This window comes from Magallana gigas, chromosome 7 (assembly GCF_963853765.1).
Source record: "Magallana gigas chromosome 7, xbMagGiga1.1, whole genome shotgun sequence".
NCBI lineage: Eukaryota > Metazoa > Mollusca > Bivalvia > Ostreida > Ostreidae > Magallana > Magallana gigas.
The window spans coordinates 41,511,787-41,536,540 of record NC_088859.1 but is presented as its reverse complement, the minus strand read 5'-3'; the positions used below and the strand labels follow the sequence as shown (position 1 = coordinate 41,536,540).

Below are 24,754 nucleotides of genomic sequence, written 5' to 3'. Positions count from 1 at the left end.
AAATGGAGGTGTATATTAAAATTGTAAAAATCTATGAAAATACAAGTTTCGTTATATAATGTGTTCTAGTAAAACTTATTCTATTTACATATTTTATAAATTTAGAGTACTAATTCTGTAGGGTCAACTTTTTTTTAACGTAACACAATTTACACAGGAAGGCAATAGCTAATGAATCATCTCTTCAGGCAATTTCTCCCGTTTTGTAAGTACAGTGTATATGAAACAGTATCTATAGGCTAGCATTGTTTTTTCAGTATCTTTTCCCTGGTCGCTCTAGTGGGGTGAGGTCTTGATCCTCGGCGTTTACCACACAATCCAGTCTGGTGTAGTGTTTTATGAGTGCCTCCCAAGTTTCGTCGCATTGTAGTAAGTTTTTGTTTCCTGAAAAAAAAATTGATTTCAATTTTTGAATTTTAGTCATAGGATGAAAAATACTTGAGAGTAATAAAAATATACATCAAAATATAATACATGTATTAATATCAAATCATGCTATAGTATATATTTTTTTTTACTGCGACAAAAATGTTTTGTTACAGAATAACGATTTCAGACAAAAGCAGTTTTGTTAGAGACCAAAATCTATTGTAAAACATTTTAAAAAATATACCAGACATTTAACAATATTCAGCAAAGGAATTACAAGAGGATTGCATGATAAACTATTAATCATAGAAAAGAAATATCTTCTAAAGATGTCTCCAGTTTCTTTTTACCGATGATAATTATTCCCTTCCTTGCGCGAGTCAAAACAACATTGATCTGATGTGCGTCTGTAATAAATCCTAGATTTTTCTTGCACCAGCCTTTGTTGCGGTTTGATTCGATCCTAAACTTCGGAAGTGATCTTACAGCGCTAAAGATAACGTAGTCCCACTCTCCACCTTCGAATAAAAACAGCTGTTAAAGTTTTCAAAACGGAATTTTTATAGAAAACAACAACCAGACAATTAAAAAAAATCTTTTACAGACTGAATGAATAAAAAAGTTACTCAATACTTAATGAGGACTCCTATTCAATGTGAATAATTCAGGTTGTAGGATAACAGTATATATATTTTTCATCACGACAAAATTGATTTTGTAACAAAATAACTATTTCAGACAATACCTGTTTTGTTAGAGACCAAAATCTTTTGTAAAATAAAACAAATGGCTAATAGACAGCAAATCTTTTACAGAACAAACCGGAATGACTATTGCAGTAGACAGAATGCCCAGTGTATAGAACAAATGCTCTCTGTAGACACAATCATGTCATAATCATAATCATTTACTTTTTCCAGAAGAAGAAAATATATATTGTAGGAGACCTATTGTCTACAGTACTAGAATTCATAACGCATATGTAATTTACCTTGACTGGACACCGCTGTAGTGACATTGGAATTGATGAAATTTTTCTTCTTCAGAGCATCTCTTATTGCAAAACACTGGGCGTTATACTGAGACATGACTTTAACATGGTGCCTATCCATTTTTTCGTTAGACATCAAGTACTCGTACACTTTCACCTTGATGAAAATAAATATACTATTATTAAGTTGATTAATTGTTTTATTTTGTAAGTTTGATTTATTTTTTTACGTGACAAGGCGGTTGTTAGAACTGTTTATTGTATTACAGTTTGATTGCATTAATTAAGTCTAAGAAAAGTATAATCCCCCATAGTCTTCAGCAATAACGAAAGTAAAAGGTATTAAAGGGCAATAAGTGTCTGATAATGCGTACTACATGATCAACTTCTGCACGGTTGCTCCGTGACTGTTGATTTCCTTCCTCTGTGGTGACTGACAGACATTCCTCTTCTCCCTCGATATGGCAGAACAGGAGAGGAACATCGGGTCTTTGCCAAACTTGCAACGGTTTTTCCACCGTCCACTTCCCGAATGGACCAGTTTTAAGCTGTCCTTTGTAAAACTGCTTCGATGGAAACTCGCAAATCTTCGGGTTCTTTTACATAAAGAAATGTGTTTTAAAATATCTGCCCGTGATAATTAAAAATCAGACAAACATTCTCAAAATGTAATGGTATTTGGTAGGTATAAAACAACTAACCAAAGACATAAAAGAGCTATAATTCAAACGGTTAAACCTGGTAATATATATAAAAAAATACTAACCATTCTGTACTGCGTGTCTAAAAATACGGCACTGTCAGCATATCGCTCAAAGAGCGATTTTGAAAGACCGAGATTCGATGCTTCTGGACAAAGAATGATTGGTTGAAGCTGTTTGTGATCACCGATCAGGACAACTTGGTCAGCTTTCGTGGCGATGATTGGTGCTAGAGTTTCTGGTTCAGTACACATTCCTGCCTCGTCAATGATCAGTTGAAATATTTTTCCATCCGTGGCTCTTAAAAATTTTGGACTTATTGCAGCAGCAGTTGTACAAAAGATGACGTCGTACTGTTTAAGTTCCTCCTGTGTTGCCATACTTATAGCCTTCTTGTACTTAAGTATATCTTCCGTTGCAATGTCATCAGGTGAATTTTTAAATTGCTTTTCAAACATTGCTAGCTTCTCAGCATATGGCTTTCCTTTCTTTCGTATTAAGGTATGAATGGATATCTCATTTAAGTCCGAATCAGGTAGATTGTCTTTACAAGAACGCTGATTGATATATTCTCGGTTTGGTATAGGGTATATCATATTTTCCATTGAGTTCCCATACATTCTTACTATTTTTGGACAAATCTTGGAGGAAATATGTGTTTTCATCCATTCTAAAGTGAAAATTAAAAACTTGAACTACTAGCGGTTAAACTTTCTTTTCAGTTAATTTTAGTAAACGATCACTAGAAATAGTTTTGACGTTTCATTGTCAAACTGTTTTAAGAATAAATTGAACTGAAACCAATCTTTTATTTTTTCGTAAAATATCGTGTAAATAGGTCCCAAGAAACGTACTTGCTACCAGATCAACCGATTTGTTCGAGGGTCCACAGTACACGACTTGTTTGTGGTCACCGCCTTCCTCTCGGTGCTTGAGATTGATTTGGTTAAACAGCATTATAAGCTTAATTCCAGTTAGAGTCTTCCCTGTTCCTGTTAAATTAAGTACAGTCACAATTTACTTTTGTTTATAAAATAAAATAATTTTTTAAAACAAACCATTGGACGTCTCAGTGATCATTTTAGCTCTACTAACCTGGCGGACCTTGGATGAGTGAAAATCTAGACGCAAGGGCCTTCTTGATAGCTTCTGATTGTTTTTCGTTGTTGGGTTGCATATCTTTACTCTTAACATCATAGCCTATTTGTCGAGCTAATCTGCAGTGGGTTTCGTCTAAAGACGACATTGGATTTTTAAAGTTAGTACGTTTGAAATAACCATTTTACAATTAATGCTCCTAATAAGTCATTTTTAATGAATAAATCATAAATAGTGCTAATTTTAATGACAGTACCAAGGCTGGGACGTTTTTCTTTAAGGGCTATCGACCTTGCAAGTTGTGTAGCCTTGTCCAATCCAGCAAGAGCCTTTTCTATGTGTCTAAAAAGAAATTTGATTATTCATACAACTATTAAACAAATAAGTTTTTGAATCAAAATTCAAAGTTAAGGAACATACTTGTCAGCATCTGCCATTGGAAGTATTTCAACAGTACAGGTCAATTTGTCTTTGGCAGACTGATCGATCATTGAAGCTGTGGGCGTACAAGCATCTTTGTGCAAATTAAAATGAACTTTGATATTTTCATTTTCTTTTCCAATCTGAAAACATTTCGTTTCACCATGACCAATCCATATCCATCGTTCGTTTGGGGGACATCCAGCTTTGGATTTTGATGGAACTTCGTTGACCATGTCACAACGAATGCATAAAAAATCTGTTTGAAATGAAATAATTCTTTCTTTGTCATCTTTTTTTATATCATTCCAAGCATACTCTATATATATGTCTCTTTCCATGCAGAATGGTTTTAGCAGTACGAAACTGCCACTATATCTCTCTCCATTTTGAAAATTTACTCGCAAGTCATTGATAATAATTGACGTTGATTTTGCGGCATTTGTCGCGGATTCCATGCGGAATATCTTTAACCATCTTTGAATATAGTCTGACGATGTCATTCTCCTGTTGCCTGCATGTACATTTGAATATACAGCAAAACATCTCACAGGGTCTGACATGTGTTGAATACAACATTTGACGTTGTTCGTCAATTCTAACATTTGAATTTCTGGTACTGGTAACCCTCCTTTCTTTTCACACCCTATCTGTACTGAAATTATTTGACCTTTACTAAATGTCAAACTAAACTCCGATTGCAATTTTTTTATGATGCCATCTTTTGATTCAGATGTCACATCAGTGTGTGTTCCTACACATTCGCGACATTTGACGAGAGTTTCTTTCTCAAATATGTCTCTATCTAAAAATTTGATGTTTCTATTGACCAAATGATCCAATATTTTTTTCCACTTTTCGATAGAAAGGAAAATGACTTTTTGGTGGGGATCTAATTTTACTGGTTCTCTTCTAGAGACTGTACCCCCTGGAAAAGATGCATATGCATAGGGAGAATATAAACGTTGTATCCAAGATAAGGTGAACAACACATCTGTATTCTTGTTCTCTTCGAAATACGGTTTTGACTTCAACTTCAGGGAACTGAATTGAATTTTACCAGAGGATTTTGACAACTCTTTTAATCCTGGAAAGCACAAAGACATAGCATTGTCTGTTGTTGAATTCAAAAGGCTGTGAAACATTATCGGTTGGTTTTGAAGTTTTCGTGCTAAATGCAGAAGACGACATTGTTTTTTAAATGTTCGAGATTGACTATTGATTTTTCTACAAATCATTTCCATCTCTTTCTTAGTGTAAGGCGATTTCTCATCATCAATCATGGCATGAACAAGCCTGTTAACTATCAAATCAGCATAACGCCGAATTGGAGATGTAAAATTGAGGTACGGATAAATACCCAAAGAATAGTGGGTTTTGTCGTGAGACGCTCCTGAACATTGATATGATGACGTTTCTTGAAAAGATATCCAAGAGTCATAAGCCATTGCTTGCTGTGGATGATACTGATCGGTACCAATCCATCTTTCAACATTTTCATATTCTTCTGTTTTAAAATCTGTTTCGATTTTCTTCCATACGTATTTTTGAATTGGTAGCTGCTTAGAAATTTGACCGGCAAGAACATTTTCCAATGCCAAAGTGTCATCTGTTGGTAGATTTTGTTGCTGAAGGGAAAGGACAAAATGGCCAATAACAGGATATTGTTGTAACCATTCCCGAATTTTGCATGCAGATGGCGCAGGCTGAACGCGAAGTGGAATACAATCCGGAAACGTCTTAATTAAGTCTTGTCCAACCGTTTTGTTTACAAGGATCATAAGTTCTTCGATGATATGATGTGCATCAAGAGACTGAAAATATGATTTGCTGCTGGCACTGAGTGGTTCAAACGGAAACGAAAAAACTTTGTTTCCAAGGCGCTCTGATCGTAATATTCTAGAAATATCTCGTAGATAACATAATTCTTTTCTTAGATCGATGTTTTCATCCTCTGATGATAATATTTCTTGGGCTTTGCGATAGGTGAGGCGCGTTCGGGACTTGATGAGAGTAGGTCTTATTTTGTAATCCAAAATTTTTCCAAGAATGTCAATTCTATAAAAAATTGACAAAGCCTTTCGTTTTTGACCAGGAAGGAGACTACACATATCCGTTCCTATGGGCTCAGGAAGCATGTGGTATGGTGGACATCCTTCACCTGGATAATATGTTGTTGACCTCTCTTTCGCTTCCACATCGATAGGGTCATCCTTCTTGATATAACTACTGACGTCAGATATATGAACACCTACTTCAAATTCGTTTTCTGAAATTATCTGCACGCTAATTGCATCATCTAAATCTTTTGTATCATTTCCATCAATGGTAAACACATTTAAACTGTTGGAATAATCTTCTCTATTTTGTTCATCATTTTGGCCTGGCATTTGCGATGATAATATTTTTTCTGTTTCCCGAACTGTGTTTTCTTTATACAAAACAGACACGTTATTCCGAAGACAAACAAGCCTGATGGACGTTTGAATATCCCTCTTTCCATCAAAGACACCAATTACAGCTCCGAGAGGATACATCCCATTCCATGAGATAAAACACACGAGAAATAAGTACTCCCCACGTTTGGATTGGTCTATCGTTTTTAATCGATCAAAAGTAAGTTTTTTTGTTTGTTTTGTATATTCATATATTTCAACTTGAGACTCTTTATCGCGCTTTTTGCTCAGGATATATATTTTTGGAACAGTTTTGCATAATGGCTTCATGTGATACATGCAAAAATGATCGAGAGTGCAAACCAGAACGGGATGTTTAGGCCGATTTTCATTTGTTTTGATTTGGCCAATGACTTTTCCGTAAACCTTATTATCTTCAGCAGATTGACTTTGTGTCTTGTGTAACTGTTTTCTATATTCAAATATTTCAACTACAACTTCGTCTTGATTAAACACCTTTCCGCATTTTGATCTTCCTGAAATTTCAATTTCAATGTTATCATTTACAGTTCGACAAACTGCTTTATGTGAATTGAAAATTTCGATTCTACACAGTTTGTATCTTTCAGGAAAATTTTTACACAGATCCATGCATTCATCTGGACTACGCATTTCGTCGTATATACTCTTAGCTTTGAATGCCATTCCCGATACACACTCGTCGGATAAATCTAGACCGTTTGTCAACAGGCAATCGTCGATATTTTGTGATTGCTCCTGTGTGTTGTAAACTTTGCAAGAATCTTCGTAAAATGTTTTGCCATCCAGTGGTTTGAAAAGATTTTGCTCATCTTCGTCCATTGAAAAAATATCATCGTCATCAGAAGACTCATCCCCAGAACTGTATCCCGCTGGTAAATCAGATGGTAGTTGGTCGAATTTATCTTCAGTACTTGGTGCTTTTTTGTTAATCGATCTAGCAACCTTTGACCTTAAGAGAGGTTGATCTTGTTTGAGCTGTTGACTTTTTAATTGACATGGCTTTCGTTTTCTTCTTGGTTTATAAACGGGTAAATCAAATTCAGTAACATCTTTCCAATTTGTAATGTGACTGGTGACATCAGCAATTACAGAATGAACAGTGGTGGATTGATCAAGATGTTCTTCATTATGTTTCCATTTTGCTAAGTTCAAACAAATCAAGAGATTATCAAATTTTATGCGAAAAAAGTTTACTATAATAACATCTAGATACAATAGCTCAATGTGATAAAAGCACGACTAACGTCTACTTCTCCTTTTCTTTTTTGGCGATTTCTCCCTTTCTTTGGCCTGTCCTAGTGACTACAAGAAAAATATAAATATCCGCATTGAATAAGTTCATATATATCCATGTTTGTTGTGCATTTACTGTACAACATAACATTTAACTACCTGAGTAACGTGTTCTGCTAAAGTACCCCTGATCCACTCCTCATCTGGTTCACTGTCACCTTTTAAATCTTCCAGTTTTTGATTCAGTCTTGCCACCAAATCCTATAAATCAAAGAAAGTTGCTGACAGCTTCATTAAGTGTAACCGTGATATAATTTTTATTCTTTAGGATCAATCTCAGTGGAGTAGCAAAGCTTTGGAAAGTGATTTCTCTCGTACCCAGGTTAATATAAAAGTTAGACACAGTTTTGCGTTTATATATATATATATATATATATATATATATATATATATATATATATATATATATATATAAACATTAAAATGAAATAAATCAAAATTGTAAAATGACGCTTCAAAATTTCCTGACAAAAATGACGACCACAACCATGTTTTCAATCATCGGAATTTAAATCAATCTATGCTTTTTTGTTAAATGATGCTTTCGCAAAACTCTCACAGTAAAATTAGTTACCTAATATAGACATTTTTTATTAAGTTTGACCAATTTAATGAGCAACTACATTAATAAACAAACACACGCAATAAATACTGTAGAATCATTAGAATTCGTGGTGGCTCAATTTCCGTGGACCCTCACGAATTTACATCCTCAACGAAAACAAATTTAGAAAGAGTTATCTTTCTTACTGAAACTGAAAACCGGCGCATCCATGAAATTACATCCCCACGAATAAGCAAAAAAATCCACAATCCGCGAAAATTGGCCACTCACGAATTTAAATGATGTTACAGTATGTCACCTTTTTTTATAACACATAGCATACCTGCATGTGCATTAACTATTGATTTAAAAAAATTGGTTGCCATAAAACGCCAGAAAGAGCATGAATTTTACTTTGTCATTTGCCTCTTGTGCTTTTTTGATGGCCAGTTCTATGTGTCCGTCCTTCTCCAGTGCATCAGCCCAAAGCTTTGATAGTTCCAATGACTTTGTTTTTGGGAGTTGATCAAAACTGCGACTGACTTTAAGAACAAGAGGCCCAGGGGCCACACCGCTCACCTGAGCAACAATTGCCTTAACTCTGATCAAATTAGCATTACAGTATCAAAATATCCTGACAACTAAGTACAATAGATCTTGCTAAAAAAAATCTGAAAATCTGCCAATTTTATCCACCTCTTATTTTTTGGTAAATACCAAGCCCCTTTTGTTGTTGTAACTGTAAGAAGATTTTTCTCTATTCCTATATACCCCCTCCCATTTCATGGCCCCACTTTTCTCTAGGAAATCATGGTTTCATCAAACATAAATCTGCATAACCTGTGCTTTCACACTAAGTACTGAGTTTTGGACCAAAAAAATCCCAGAATATTTTTAAAGATTTTCTCTATATATTCCTATGTAAGACTTGATCCCCCAATTGTGGCCCCACCCTACCCCCGGGGACCATGATTTGAACAAACTTGAATCTACACTATCTGAGGATGCTTCCACTCAAACTTGAGCTTTTCCTGGCCTAATAGTTTTTGAGAAGAAGATTTTAAAAGATTTTCTCTATATATTCCTATGTAAAACTTGATCCTCCAATTGTGGCCCCACCCTACCCTCGGGGACCATGATTCGAACAAACTTGAATCTACACTACCTGAGGATGCTTCCATTTTGATTTGAGCTTTTCTGGCCTAATAGTTTTTGAGAAGAAGATTTTTAAAGATTTTCTCTATATATTCCTATGTAAAACAAGATCCCCCTATTGTGGCCCCACCCTACCCCCGGGGACCATGATTTGAACAAACTTGAATGTACTATATCTGAGGATGCTTCCATTTTGATTTGAGCTTTTCTGGCTTAATAGTTTTTGAGAAGAAGATTTTTAAAGATTTTCTGTTTTATCCTATGTAAAACTTGACCCCCCTCTTGTGGCCCCACCCTACCCCCGGGGACCATGATTTGAACAAACTTGAATCTACACTACCTGAGGATGCTTCCATTTTGATTTGAGCTTTTCTGGCCTAAACGTTTTTGAGAAGAAGATTTTTAAAGATTTTCTCTATATACACATGTATTCCTATGTAAAACCTGATCCCTCTATTGTGGCCCCACCCTACCCTCGGGGACCATGATTTGAACAAACTTGAATCTATACTACCTGAAGATGCTCCCTTTTTAATTTGAGCTTTTCTGGCCTAATAGTCTTTAAGAAGAAGATTTTTATAAATTGTCTCTATATATTCCTATGTAAAACTTGATCCCCCAATTGTGGCCCTACCCTACCCCTGATGACCATGATTTGAACAAACTTGAATCTACACTTACTGAAGATGCTTCCAATCAAATTTGAGCTTTTCTGGCCTAATAGTTTTTGAGAAGAAGAGTTTTAAAGATTTTCTCTATATACACATGTATTCCTATGTAAAACCTGATCCCCCAATTGTGGCCCCACCCTACCCCCGGGGACCATGATTTGAACAAACTTGAATCTACTCTATCTGAGGATGCTTCCATTTTAATTTGAGCTTTTCTGGCTTAATAGTTTTTAAGAAGAAGATTTTTATAAATTTTCTCTATATATTCCTATGTAAAACTTGATCCCCCAGTTGTGGCCCTACCCTACCCCTGATGACCATGATTTGAACAAACTTGAATCTACACTTACTGAAGATGCTTCCAATCAAATTTGAGCTTTTCTGGCCTAATAGTTTTTGAGAAGAAGAGTTTTAAAGATTTTCTCTATATACACATGTATTCCTATGTAAAACCTGATCCCCCAATTGTGGCCCCACCCTACCCTCGGGGACCATGATTTTAACAAACTTGAATCTACACTTCCTGAGGATGCTCCCATTTTAATTTGAGCTTTTCTTGCCTAATAGTCTTTAAGAAGAAGATTTTTATAAATGTTCTCTATATATTCCTATGTAAAACTTGACCCCCCTCTTGTGGCCCCTCCCTACCCCCGGGGACCATGATTTGAACAAACTTGAATCTACACTACCTGAGGATGCTTCCATTTTGATTTGAGCTTTTCTGGCCTAAAAGTTTTTGAGAAGAAGATTTTTAAAGATTTTCTCTATATATTCCTACGTAAAACTTGATCCCCCAATTGTGGCCCCACCCTACCCCTGATGACCATGATTTGAACAAACTTGAATCTACACTACCTGAAGATGCTTCCAATCAAATTTGAGCTTTTCTGGCCTAATAGTTTTTGAGAAGAAGATTTTTAAAGATTTTCTCTATATACACATGTATTCCTATGTAAAACCTGATCCCCCTATTGTGGCCCAACCCTACCCTCGGGGACCATGATTTGAACAAACTTGAATCTACACTACCTGAAGATGCTCCCATTTTAATTTGAGCTTTTCTGGCCTAATAGTCTTTAAGAAGAAGATTTTTATAAATTTTCTCTATATATTCCTATGTAAAACTTGACCCCCCTCTTGTGGCCCCTCCCTACCCCCGGGGACCATGATTTGAACAAACTTGAATCTACACTACCTGAGGATGCTTCCATTTTGATTTGAGCTTTTCTGGCCTAAAAGTTTTTGAGAAGAAGATTTTTAAAGATTTTCTCTATATATTCCTACGTAAAACTTGATCCCCCAATTGTGGCCCCACCCTACCCCTGATGACCATGATTTGAACAAGCTTGAATCTACACTACCTGAAGATGCTCCCATTTTAATTTGAGCTTTTCTGGCCTAATAGTCTTTAAGAAGAAGATTTTTATAGATTTTCTCTATATATTCCTATGTAAAACAAGATCCCCCTATTGTGGCCCCACCCTACCCCCGGGGACCATGATTTGAACAAACTTGAATGTACTATATCTGAGGATGCTTCCATTTTGATTTGAGCTTTTCTGGCTTAATAGTTTTTGAGAAGAAGATTTTTAAAGATTTTCTGTTTTATCCTATGTAAAACTTGATCCCCCTCTTGTGGCCCCACCCTACCCCCGGGGACCATGATTTGAACAAACTTGAATCTACACTACCTGAGGATGCTTCCATTTTGATTTGAGCTTTTCTGGCCTAAACGTTTTTGAGAAGACGATTTTTAAAGATTTTCTCTATATACTCCTATGTAAAACATGATCCCCCTATTGTGGCCCCACCCTACCCCCGGGGACCATGATTTGAACAAACTTGAATCTACTCTATCTGAGGATGCTTCCATTTTAATTTGAGCTTTTCTGGCTTAATAGTTTTTAAGAAAAAGATTTTTATAAATTTTCTCTATATATTCCTATGTAAAACTTGACCTCCCTCTTGTGGCCCCACCCTACCCCCGGGGACCATGATTTGAACAAACTTGAGGATGCTTCCATTTTGATTTGAGCTTTTCTGGCCTAAAAGTTTTTGAGAAGAAGATTTTTAAAGATTTTCTCTATATACACATGTATTCCTATGTAAAACCTGATCCCTCTATTGTGGCCCCACCCTACCCTCGGGGACCATGATTTGAACAAACTTGAATCTACACTACCTGAAGATGCTCCCATTTTAATTTGAGCTTTTCTGGCCTAATAGTCTTTAAGAAGAAGATTTTTATAAATTGTCTCTATATATTCCTATGTAAAACTTGATCCCCCAATTGTGGCCCTACCCTACCCCTGATGACCATGATTTGAACAAACTTGAATCTACACTTACTGAAGATGCTTCCAATCAAATTTGAGCTTTTTTGGCCTAATAGTTTTTGAGAAGAAGAGTTTTAAAGATTTTCTCTATATACACATGTATTCCTATGTAAAACCTGATCCCTCAATTGTGGCCCCACCCTACCCCCGGGGACCATGATTTGAACAAACTTGAATCTACTCTATCTGAGGATGCTTCCATTTTAATTTGAGCTTTTCTGGCTTAATAGTTTTTAAGAAGAAGATTTTTATAAATTTTCTCTATATATTCCTATGTAAAACTTGATCCCCCAAGTGTGGCCCTACCCTACCCCTGATGACCATGATTTGAACAAACTTGAATCTACACTTACTGAAGATGCTTCCAATCAAATTTGAGCTTTTCTGGCCTAATAGTTTTTGAGAAGAAGAGTTTTAAAGATTTTCTCTATATACACATGTATTCCTATGTAAAACCTGATCCCCCAATTGTGGCCCCACCCTACCCTCGGGGACCATGATTTTAACAAACTTGAATCTACACTACCTGAGGATGCTCCCATTTTAATTTGAGCTTTTCTTGCCTAATAGTCTTTAAGAAGAAGATTTTTAAAGATTTTCTCTATATACTCCTATGTAAAACATGATCCCCCTATTGTGGCCCCACCCTACCCCCGGGGACCATGATTTGAACAAACTTGAATGTACTATATCTGAGGATGCTTCCATTTTGATTTGAGCTTTTCTGGCTTAATAGTTTTTGAGAAGAAGATTTTTAAAGATTTTCTGTTTTATCCTATGTAAAACTTGATCCCCCTCTTGTGGCCCCACCCTACCCCGGGGACCATGATTTGAACAAACTTGAATCTACACTACCTGAGGATGCTTCCATTTTGATTTGAGCTTTTCTGGCCTAAACGTTTTTGAGAAGACGATTTTTAAAGATTTTCTCTATATACTCCTATGTAAAACATGATCCCCCTATTGTGGCCCCACCCTACCCCCGGGGACCATGATTTGAACAAACTTGAATCTACTCTATCTGAGGATGCTTCCATTTTAATTTGAGCTTTTCTGGCTTAATAGTTTTTAAGAAGAAGATTTTTATAAATTTTCTCTATATATTCCTATGTAAAACTTGATCCCCCAATTGTGGCCCTACCCTACCCCTGATGACCATGATTTGAACAAACTTGAATCTACACTTACTGAAGATGCTTCCAATCAAATTTGAGCTTTTTTGGCCTAATAGTTTTTGAGAAGAAGAGTTTTAAAGATTTTCTCTATATACACATGTATTCCTATGTAAAACCTGATCCCTCAATTGTGGCCCCACCCTACCCCCGGGGACCATGATTTGAACAAACTTGAATCTACACTACCTGAAGATGCTCCCATTTTAATTTGAGCTTTTCTGGCCTAATAGTCTTTAAGAAGAAGATTTTTATAAATTGTCTCTATATATTCCTATGTAAAACTTGATCCCCCAATTGTGGCCCTACCCTACCCCTGATGACCATGATTTGAACAAACTTGAATCTACACTTACTGAAGATGCTTCCAATCAAATTTGAGCTTTTTTGGCCTAATAGTTTTTGAGAAGAAGAGTTTTAAAGATTTTCTCTATATACACATGTATTCCTATGTAAAACCTGATCCCTCAATTGTGGCCCCACCCTACCCCCGGGGACCATGATTTGAACAAACTTGAATCTACTCTATCTGAGGATGCTTCCATTTTAATTTGAGCTTTTCTGGCTTAATAGTTTTTAAGAAGAAGATTTTTATAAATTTTCTCTATATATTCCTATGTAAAACTTGATCCCCCAAGTGTGGCCCTACCCTACCCCTGATGACCATGATTTGAACAAACTTGAATCTACACTTACTGAAGATGCTTCCAATCAAATTTGAGCTTTTCTGGCCTAATAGTTTTTGAGAAGAAGAGTTTTAAAGATTTTCTCTATATACACATGTATTCCTATGTAAAACCTGATCCCCCAATTGTGGCCCCACCCTACCCTCGGGGACCATGATTTTAACAAACTTGAATCTACACTACCTGAGGATGCTCCCATTTTAATTTGAGCTTTTCTTGCCTAATAGTCTTTAAGAAGAAGATTTTTAAAGATTTTCTCTATATACTCCTATGTAAAACATGATCCCCCTATTGTGGCCCCACCCTACCCCCGGGGACCATGATTTGAACAAACTTGAATGTACTATATCTGAGGATGCTTCCATTTTGATTTGAGCTTTTCTGGCTTAATAGTTTTTGAGAAGAAGATTTTTAAAGATTTTCTGTTTTATCCTATGTAAAACTTGATCCCCCTCTTGTGGCCCCACCCTACCCCGGGGACCATGATTTGAACAAACTTGAATCTACACTACCTGAGGATGCTTCCATTTTGATTTGAGCTTTTCTGGCCTAAACGTTTTTGAGAAGACGATTTTTAAAGATTTTCTCTATATACTCCTATGTAAAACATGATCCCCCTATTGTGGCCCCACCCTACCCCCGGGGACCATGATTTGAACAAACTTGAATCTACTCTATCTGAGGATGCTTCCATTTTAATTTGAGCTTTTCTGGCTTAATAGTTTTTAAGAAGAAGATTTTTATAAATTTTCTCTATATATTCCTATGTAAAACTTGACCCCCCTCTTGTGGCCCCACCCTACCCCCGGGGACCATGATTTGAACAAACTTGAGGATGCTTCCATTTTGATTTGAGCTTTTCTGGCCTAAAAGTTTTTGAGAAGAAGATTTTTAAAGATTTTCTCTATATACACATGTATTCCTATGTAAAACCTGATCCCTCTATTGTGGCCCCACCCTACCCTCGGGGACCATGATTTGAACAAACTTGAATCTACTCTATCTGAGGATGCTTCCATTTTAATTTGAGCTTTTCTGGCTTAATAGTTTTTAAGAAGAAGATTTTTATAAATTTTCTCTATATATTCCTATGTAAAACTTGATCCCCCAATTGTGGCCCTACCCTACCCCTGATGACCATGATTTGAACAAACTTGAATCTACACTTACTGAAGATGCTTCCAATCAAATTTGAGCTTTTCTGGCCTAATAGTTTTTGAGAAGAAGAGTTTTAAAGATTTTCTCTATATACACATGTATTCCTATGTAAAACCTGATCCCCCAATTGTGGCCCCACCCTACCCTCGGGGACCATGATTTTAACAAACTTGAATCTACACTACCTGAGGATGCTCCCATTTTAATTTGAGCTTTTCTTGCCTAATAGTCTTTAAGAAGAAGATTTTTATAAATTTTCTCTATATATTCCCATGTAAAACTTGACCCCCCTCTTGTGGCCCCTCCCTACCCCCGGGGACCATGATTTGAACAAAATTGAATCTACACTACCTGGGGATGCTTCCATTTTGATTTGAGCTTTTCTGGCCTAAAACTTTTTGAGAAGAAGATTTTTAAAGATTTTCTCTATATATTCCTACGTAAAACTTGATCCCCCAATTGTGGCCCCACCCTACCCCTGATGACCATGATTTGAACAAACTTGAATCTACACTACCTGAAGATGCTTCCAATCAAATTTGAGCTTTTCTGGCCTAATAGTTTTTGAGAAGAAGATTTTTAAAGATTTTCTCTATATACACATGTATTCCTATGTAAAACCTGATCCCCCTATTGTGGCCCCACCCTACCCTCGGGGACCATGATTTGAACAAACTTGAATCTACACTACCTGAAGATGCTCCCATTTTAATTTGAGCTTTTCTGGCCTAATAGTCTTTAAGAAGAAGATTTTTATAAATTTTCTCTATATATTCCTATGTAAAACTTGACCCCCCTCTTGTGGCCCCTCCCTACCCCCGGGGACCATGATTTGAACAAACTTGAATCTACACTACCTGAGGATGCTTCCATTTTGATTTGAGCTTTTCTGGCCTAAAAGTTTTTGAGAAGAAGATTTTTAAAGATTTTCTCTATATATTCCTACGTAAAACTTGATCCCCCAATTGTGGCCCCACCCTACCCCTGATGACCATGATTTGAACAAGCTTGAATCTACACTACCTGAAGATGCTCCCGTTTTAATTTGAGCTTTTCTGGCCTAATAGTCTTTAAGAAGAAGATTTTTATAGATTTTCTCTATATATTCCTATGTAAAACTTGACCCCCCTCTTGTGGCCCCTCCCTACCCCCGGGGACCATGATTTGAACAAAATTGAATCTACACTACCTGAGGATGCCTCCAAGTTTAAGCTTTTCAGGCCGAATAGTTTTTGAGAAGAAGATTTTTGAAAAATACCAACAAATTTTCAATAATTCTCAATTATCTCCCCTTTAAAGAGGGCGTGGCACTTCATTTGAACAAACTTGAATCCCCTTTACCTAGTGGTGCTTTGTGCCAAATTTGGTTGAAATCTGCCCAGTGGTTCTTGAGAAGAAGATGAAAATGTGAAAAGTTTACAACGACAACAACGACGACGACAACGACATACAACGGACAAATTGTGATCAGAAAAGCTCACTTGAGCCTTTGGCTCGGGTGAGCTAAAAACTAAACATTTGGTAGGGGTACACTGTTAAGTTGTAAACTTCCAATTCCCTATATTTTCGTTCCGCCCCCCCCCCCCCACTTTGTAAAGCGATCAAAATATACGAGAGCATATAGGTACATTTTTTTTCATCAACTACTTACGAGTTATTGTATTTTAAAAAATATATAATAGTTATTGTTTTTTATTTAAAAAATCCTACATGTATAGATGTGAAGAAGAAAATTGTACCTCAATGTGCTCAATTCCTCAAATTAAAAACATTAAAAAAATTTATTTGTCTTCTCCATTATAATTAAATGACTGTTATTTACTTCGCGTACAAACCAAGATAATTTTCCGCTGTGATATTCTTAGGAATAGCGATAATTACTTTATCCCCGCAACAGAAATGTGTCAGAAATATGGAAACTGTTTTAAAGATGTCGTTTTCAATTACTCGTGTCTGAAAAACTATCAAAATTGATGTAGATTTCACATTATTTATCGTATAAAGAGGGGGCCCCAGAGAGTAGGTATATACAAAATATCATTCTTTTATTTTGTTTGTACAAGTATTTAACATACTCTAATTCATAGAGAATTTCTAATTTTCAACCAAAATTTCAGCGTCAATCGTAAAATTATGAGCAAGATACAGAGCTCACAGTTCGCCTAGGTTTGAGTCATATTTTGTTCACATGAATTTATTACATTCAGCTTATGATTTTTAACTTGGTATTTCCTATTCAGCATTTAAAATGGAAAAAAGAATGGCCTAAGATTTTATATTCTTTTATTCACTCAAGACCAGTTCACTGGTATTTGAGGTTCAAAATCAGTTTATACAAATGTACACAAACACAGTGAAGGATCACATGTACAGTAGGAGTAATAATGACGAAAAAAGGTTAAGTTTACAATACAATAAGATGTTAAAGTTGGTTTCTGGAAGAACAGACTTTGAAAATTTTCTTAATAAATATTGACAAATTTTTTACTTTTTTAATCTTTAGTTTTTAAGATCTGTGTACAAACATAGAATTGTGAGCAAATCTCTGTATCTTGCTTATAATTTGAAGCTTAACACTCAAATATGGTTAGTAAATAGAAATTTAAAACAATTAAACACAAGAAACATTCACTATAACAAATAAAGAACACAATTTATTTTTTCGAAATGAATCATATATATACATGTATATACCTACATATTTCCGTCAGCGATATCAAACTCTATTTAAACTGAATAAACTCGAGAAAATGCTGAGCATCGCAACAAAACCTATTGCATAACCTACCATTACGCAAAAGATAATGCCGATCGAATTACCGATATAATGAATTGTATTTCAGTACTTTTTTGATACATCAGATTTTGCTTAATTTGCGCAGGTAAACAGTTAAATGTTTGATTTACCGAAGTCTCTGTTTTATTTGATACGTAAAAATCACGAAATACAGACGATAGTTCCCAGGTTACAAAGCAGAAATAATGAAAACGAAACGAAAATCAGAACAAGCTAAAACCAACGTCATGTGTGAAAACTGTCAACGCATTGAAATATTTAGCCTCAATTTACTTCACAAAATCGGCAACAAATTATTTTGCATGTTTCAAAAATTTCCCTTCATACGCGAACTGTTGCACAACAAGCAAATTCATCATAGTCAGATCGACCCTTTTTTGTATAATGGCATGGCTGCTTTAAACAAAGAACCTCGTTTTAGAAGTATGGAATACGAGTCTTGGTAAAATGGGTATGCAAACCCGGGCCGTGGCAAAATAAAAGCCAAAGCAGATCGACAATCGTCAATACCAAATACGCATTATTTTGCAGCAATATTTACAGCGAATACAAATATACTGGTCCATCAAATATCCTGAAATTTTAATGATATTGGCAGATTAATAACTGCCAATCTTTGTTTTGCCCAGGCCAAGTCTTGCCTACCCATTTTACCGGATGCCGAGCCCGAAGCTGAAACACGCCTTTCCTTTATTATTATTTTCGTAATAACTCAGATTTGAAACAGAATTAGCACTTAATTTTTGCAATTTATATGTTCCTTCCCATAAGGATAATTTATGCTAAACTACGTTGAAATGGAATCAGTAGTTCTTGAGAAGAAGATTTTTAAAAATGCACCCCCCTTTTTCTACAGTTTCAAGGTTTTCTCCGCTTTGAATACAGATCTGACTTTTATTTTTGCAATTTATATTTGCCCTCCCATAAGGATGCTTTGTGCCAAATTTGGTTGAAATTGGATAAGCGGTTTTAGAGAAGAAGTTCAAAATGTAAAAAGTTTACAGACGGACAGACAGACAGACGGACAGACGGACGACGGACAAAATGTGATCAGAATAGCTCACTTGAGCTTTCAGCTCAGGTGAGCTAAAAAAAGTAAGGATTTACACAAATTAAACTGTTAACATGACTTGATCAAAATCTGATAAAACTAAAATGCATAGCTACTGACATTTCAGTTTTAGTGTTTTTTAAATTATATATATATCTCGCAAAGAATTTTTCTGAGAATTATTAATTCACAAAATGAATGTTATGTCCTACTCGTTTTTATCATATTTGTTGTTAACATGAAGTTGAGACAAATTCAACATGTCGTCATAAACTACGAAAAGGTATCTACAATATGGACCAACCTAAGCTATCAGTTAACATGATACTCCCTTAAAATAGTTTTGTTGTAATTTACACTTAACAAGTATAGAGTGAACTTCGGCCGTTGTTTTAAACTACACGGTTATATTTTTTTTTTTATAATTCAGGAGACTAGGTGGTTAACGAATTAATTATTATCTCTGCATTAAATTTTGACATGATTATTTGGCCAAAAACCAATGATAAATAAGAGAAAAATTCAAACACTTTCATATAGAATTTGTCATAAAAATTGTCAGAACCATCCAGCTCTCTTTAAACTTTCATGTTTACTTGTTTGAAATAGGAAATCCAACAAACCTTTAAGGCGGCACTGTGATTACTCATACAAATCATAATAATAACATTTACCTTTATATTTTACTTATTTACCTACATACAATCATATATATATTATTTTTGCAATATTTCTTTGTTTTGAGTTTTTATTATAATTTTTTTGTAAACAATGTTAAAGCAAGCAGCTAGTTTTCATATAGTTGAATTGAGAGTGAAAAAATGTGAAAGAAAGGATAATAAAAACCGTATTTCATTTAAAGTAAAGAGTTTCATTGGGAATAAAATAAAAAAAATCATGAATATGCAGACTAAGAATCTAAGAATTAGTACTTACTATTTTGACACATTCGGCAAACTAACTGAGTGTGGTTCTAAAATAGCAAACAAACTTTCCATATTTGTTACTGAATGGCTGAATAGTCACGTGTTTATAGGACAATTATTTCAACATATGACTTTTTAAAAGTATTTTGATATAGAATATGGCATATCTTTACCTTTTCTAATAGCTTCCAACCGCTTTGAATAAAATAATTGAATCGCTCTCTGTTGATAAAGTCGATGCTGCTAGGTTGTTCTCTGTAGAAACGCAAAAGGTTTTCGTAAGAAATCTTTATCTCTAGCCTACATGGCCAAACATTGATGTGTTCCAGGTCTGAATATTCATCGATCATTGTCGATATGTCCCTTAAAAGTTTGATTTTTTTCTAAAAAAAAAAAAAGAAAGAAAAGAAAAATCCAAGATGTTGACCAGTAAAAACTGCAGCACAGCTACTTATTTTTCTGCTGTTCGACACCAAAAACTAGTAAGCGAATTCAATATTTTCAATTCAACATGATTTTGCAACATATAAATTGATTAATATAGTAATATAGCTAAACTCATTTTACAAGAAAGTTTAGCAAAAATATCCAATCTTGTTATTTAATCTAAATGATAATACAACTATATGCTATTATTCAACGTATATTACAAATAATAAAACAACTCCCGTGAATCAAAAATGATTAAACTAAACGTTGAAATTTTCGTTGCTGTTATTGTTTTACATGTAGGTGCTTTGCGCGCGCAGGCATGCGTTGGTTTTTTTTTATACAGTCATATATTTGATAAAATACAAATATAAATTAGATATAACTAACCACAAGGATGATGCCAGGATCGAAGAGAAAAGGGTTCCAAACACATGATGGGTCAATCGGTTGGGATGAGAGTAGTTTCTCTATCGGGATAAAAGCATTGCATTGCTGAGAAATATAAGATCATTTGTTCATTTCTTTAATTTTAATTTGAACAAAAAGTAAGATTTAAAAGTCAAACCTCTGTAGAAACACTTCGTCCTCAAAAATGGATCATTTTTCTATTGAAAAAAACCCAAACATTTTATGTTAACATTTTGTTAAAAAGATTGTAAATGTTATCGTCAATTTCATTATTATCATTAATACACTGTAGTTAAATGTTGCATTAACATAGTCGACCAATCTCGGAAGAAACCACGAAAAGAAAACTTTATAAATATTAAAAAAAGGAGAGCAAATATTAATATGATTAGCTGGTGCAAGTATTCACCTTTATAATTACTGATCTTTTATTTTGATTAAATAATAAAAAGCCAAATATATTTTAACAATGATCATCTCTTTAGAATGCATTTTTATTCAGAGTGCTTAATTATCCCACTGATGTTGTTGTAAAACATATACCTTTAAGTTTTATTTTGCACTAACAAAAATAGAGGTCAATGATCTTCTTTATGAGTTAGTTGTCATTTAATATTTTTTATATGAATTTAGAAGATGTTCTTCAAAACTAAACATAATGAATACAACTTTCTTAATTGTAAAAATATTTCTAATAAACTTTCTAAAAATAGAAAAAAACAACTTCCTTCGAAGCAACAATTTAAAGATATGAAGTTATTTCCTGTATCTATTTTACAAAAAAACCTTTTTTTTATTAAAAAGTTACAAAAAAAGTTATTGATATTTTATTTTTGAAAAAAAAACCAAAAATTCAGTGAACGATTTATAGTAGTAGACGAACGCTATTCTGTTGTCAATTAGATTATATGAGGTCATCAATCAAAATATTTAAAATGTATGTTTTTTAGCATTGTTTGGGACTTGCATACAGTATTTGAAGGAATAAGTGAGATAAATCAACAGAAAATCTTTTTTAAGACTAACTGATAAACTGACGAACTGATCAACACTTATCTTCTACCATCAAAGTGCTGCCATTTTTGTTTAGTGGCAAAGTAAAAAACAATCTAAATTCGTCAACTTAAACCCAAAGCATTCACTGGAGAAACCTATTTTCAAAAATCTTTATTCAGAAATAAACATAGTGTACTCACCCCATTGTCATTTATCAGGTTCAACAAAATCGAACAATGTCTGTAGATATTAAGTGCAGTATCTTCCTCCTCAAGTTCACTGTAATATTTCTCACCAGAACTGTACAACTGCCACACGTATGCCAAAGCTTTTTCTGGGTCATTTTTCTCTAGAATGTGGACAAGACCAGCTTGGAAAAAATTCATCCAGTTTTCATCAAGTTCCATTTTATCTAAAAGGTAAAATATACTTATTAATTATGAAAGACTTTAATTAATTTTAATTCTCCATTATCTGAATATATCACATACGTACATTTGTATGTCGTTATTTTTGAATATTTTCTTTCTACATCATTTAATTTTCAATTAATTGACTGTAAATGTAGGACGGTAAGTCTTATTTTAAAAGAGACAAATCATCATAAATTATATCAGACAGATATCAGTCATGATTTCAACATTTTGAATGCATTCGACTTAATCATTGAAAGTCCTGAAAGGTTTCCAAAATAAGAAAAAAACAAAATGTCGTTGTACATCGATAAAACTGAAAATGAAAAATCTGCTAGATATTGTTTATAGGGTGTTTTTGCTTTCGAGATTAGTAATTTTGAAAAAACTTTAAAGAGACACTGTTGCTCATTTTCCTCATCTTGGTCAGCTATGCGCTAAAACCTCCGCTTAATTAAGACTTTTACACTATATAGACGCAAATATACGAAAGAATCTGATGCGGCCAATGTACGATGTTGGTTGAAAAGCAATTCGATTTAACATTTTATTTGCACTTGATTAACAAAAGATAAATTTTTTTATGAAGCGTCTTTGTTTTGTATAATTTTTTACTGATTTTGGTGATGTTAATGATAGGCGGAGATAATCACCGACCCAAAAATTAAAGGTTGTTATATAAATATTTTTTTCAGAATAAGAAATATAATGTCCTCATGACCAGACGACTGAATACAGGTATAGATTTCTTCCTTTCTCCTTCTGGTTTTCAATACTCTAAATGACGGAATTTTTACATCCTACAGCAAAATGGAACCAAATAAACAAACCGACGCAATGTAAATAAGATTAAACAAATGTTTGAAAAGTTTGGATACAACAACTATGTGTGAAATACATATATATTTTATAGAAATATATTCAAACAATATTGAATTAAGTTAATTACTTTAAACGACACAAATTATATTGTAGTCCTTTCTAATTTTTCATATCTGATGTTTATTGGAAAGGGCCACAATTCAATAGAATCTCCGCAATGATGCAACATTATTTATTAAATGCGATTGACTTCTCCTAAAAAGATCGTTTTTATGTTTTATTTACTTTTAATAAAATGATTTTTGTTAAATTCAGGTTGAACAAACTAACCGTATATACATCAAAACCAGATAAAGCACTTCCGCATGATTACCAGTCGTCTTCTCCAGCAGCCATGACAGTTCTCGCGTGAATTTATGAGATTTAAACTTAGAGCTTTTATGGGCTTAATAACGTGAATAACAGTGTAAATAAGCGATCACATCAATCTATCACTTAACATCATGTAAGGAAAGGGTGTATAATGAAAAATTCATATTTACCGCGTTGGAAATGGGTTAATTCCTATATTTAGTTTAAGATTCGCTCCTGAATTATCATTCGCTGTCTGAAAATAAAACCGATTAAGGTCAGTAAACGTGACGGACAAATTCACGAAAAATAACGTATATATGGACTACACGTGATATTTTTAGATTAATGTATGCTATATAGAGCAACAATTTTGAGTTCAGGAAAGAATGCAAACATTATTGTCATTTATGTACAACGTTGCGGTAGTGAATCACTCCCGCAACGTTGTACATTTACTGAGATTCTATGTAGTTGTACAGTAGCCCCCCCCCCCCCTCCCCCCCCCCCCCGAACAAAGTTGAGAGAGGGCTACGTTATTGCAACTAATATTGGAACATCAAATTCCTCTGCAAACGTGAATACTATTATGAATTAAATATCTTTAATTAGTATGTAGAGGTACGGATATACATATATACACATAATTTACATTAATTATTACTGTACGTTATTTGTTATTGAGTTTAAAATCGTCTATAAGTAATAGCAATAGTATATCAATACAGAACCGCTCACTACCATATAAATACATTCTTTGTGTGAATTCGAAGGTTAGTTTACCTATTTATGAGACACTTAAATGATAAAATCAAAATAAGTATACATAAGGTTACCCACTAAGAAGATTGTCTTGTCCAATAATGTATGGATGTAATTAATGAAAATTTATCAAGTGACCGATTAGATAAAGGTATCTTATATGTTATTCAATCTGATTTTTACCAATAACTAAGTGTCAAGGTAATAAATTTGTTCTAAGAAAATGAATTTAAAAACAAAATTACCTTAAAAGTATACACTAGTCAATAAAAAATTAAATACATCCTTATGAATTTCTACGTTTTCATCACAGTACAGAAGAATACAATAGACCTCCTAAATATATACAGCCTCGTATCTCAACTTATCATGATTATGATGTAAGTGCTATTATTGACTGGTTTTTAAAAAGTGAAACTGCTTTTTTAAAAGCATTTTGTTTCGTTTTACTTACTAGGAATTAATTTTTTTGGTGTTTTGCCAAGACAACCTGTGTTCATAGTTGTCTTTCATGCCGCTCATGCAGAGCAGTTTAGGACTTTATTTATTTATTTTTACTTTTGTTTCAGTAGAGACTGACGTAATAGAAGAGGCCAACAGAATGGAAGCGTATTTTGCTGTTCATAAAAGCAAAAGTTAGTTTTATTACGGGCCGCCAGAAGGCGGTCCGTTATTTGATATACATTTAGATATTGTAACTGTGTTTCTGCGGGATAGTTTTTTTTTTTTTTTTTATAAAATTAATATAATGCTTATTTTTTTTA

General features: G+C 34.2%; 1 protein-coding gene across 3 annotated transcripts; it reads right to left on the bottom strand.

The window, feature by feature from the left end:
• Positions 1-3: 3 nt before the first annotated feature.
• On the bottom strand, positions 4-24,383 carry LOC105340096 (3'-5' exoribonuclease HELZ2). Of its 3 annotated transcripts, XM_066067467.1 has the most exons (19): positions 24,236-24,383; positions 23,420-23,484; positions 21,843-22,054; positions 20,804-20,843; positions 20,626-20,705; positions 19,980-20,189; positions 19,817-19,853; positions 8,269-8,396; positions 7,410-7,511; positions 7,262-7,319; positions 3,580-7,159; positions 3,416-3,501; positions 3,157-3,294; positions 2,916-3,053; positions 2,127-2,731; positions 1,735-1,956; positions 1,361-1,517; positions 720-887; positions 4-384 (listed from the first exon to the last, which is right to left on the bottom strand). In XM_066067467.1, the coding sequence occupies exons 3-19, from the start codon at positions 22,047-22,049 to the stop codon at positions 254-256; spliced, it is 6,087 nt and encodes a 2,028-aa protein (XP_065923539.1). In that variant the 5' UTR covers positions 22,050-22,054; positions 23,420-23,484; positions 24,236-24,383; the 3' UTR covers positions 4-253. The 3 variants fall into 3 exon arrangements, with proteins under 3 accessions (XP_065923539.1, XP_065923538.1, XP_065923537.1); XM_066067466.1 differs by lacking the exon at positions 23,420-23,484; XM_066067465.1 differs by lacking the exons at positions 23,420-23,484; positions 24,236-24,383 and adding an exon at positions 23,208-23,300 and having other exon boundaries at positions 21,843-22,855.
• Positions 24,384-24,754: the final 371 nt, after the last annotated feature.

Excerpts from the sequence above, each read along its gene's own strand:
- LOC105340096 (XM_066067467.1), bottom strand. The coding sequence starts at position 22,049 with ATGGAACTTGATGAAAACTGGATGAATTTTTTCCAAGCTGGTCTTGTC. Across the intron at positions 7,512-8,268 it reads CACAAGAGGCAAATGACAAA|GATTTGGTGGCAAGACTGAA; the intron begins GTAAAATTCATG and ends TTTGATTTATAG. Across the intron at positions 3,295-3,415 it reads AGAAAAACGTCCCAGCCTTG|ACGAAACCCACTGCAGATTA; the intron begins GTACTGTCATTA and ends TGTCGTCTTTAG.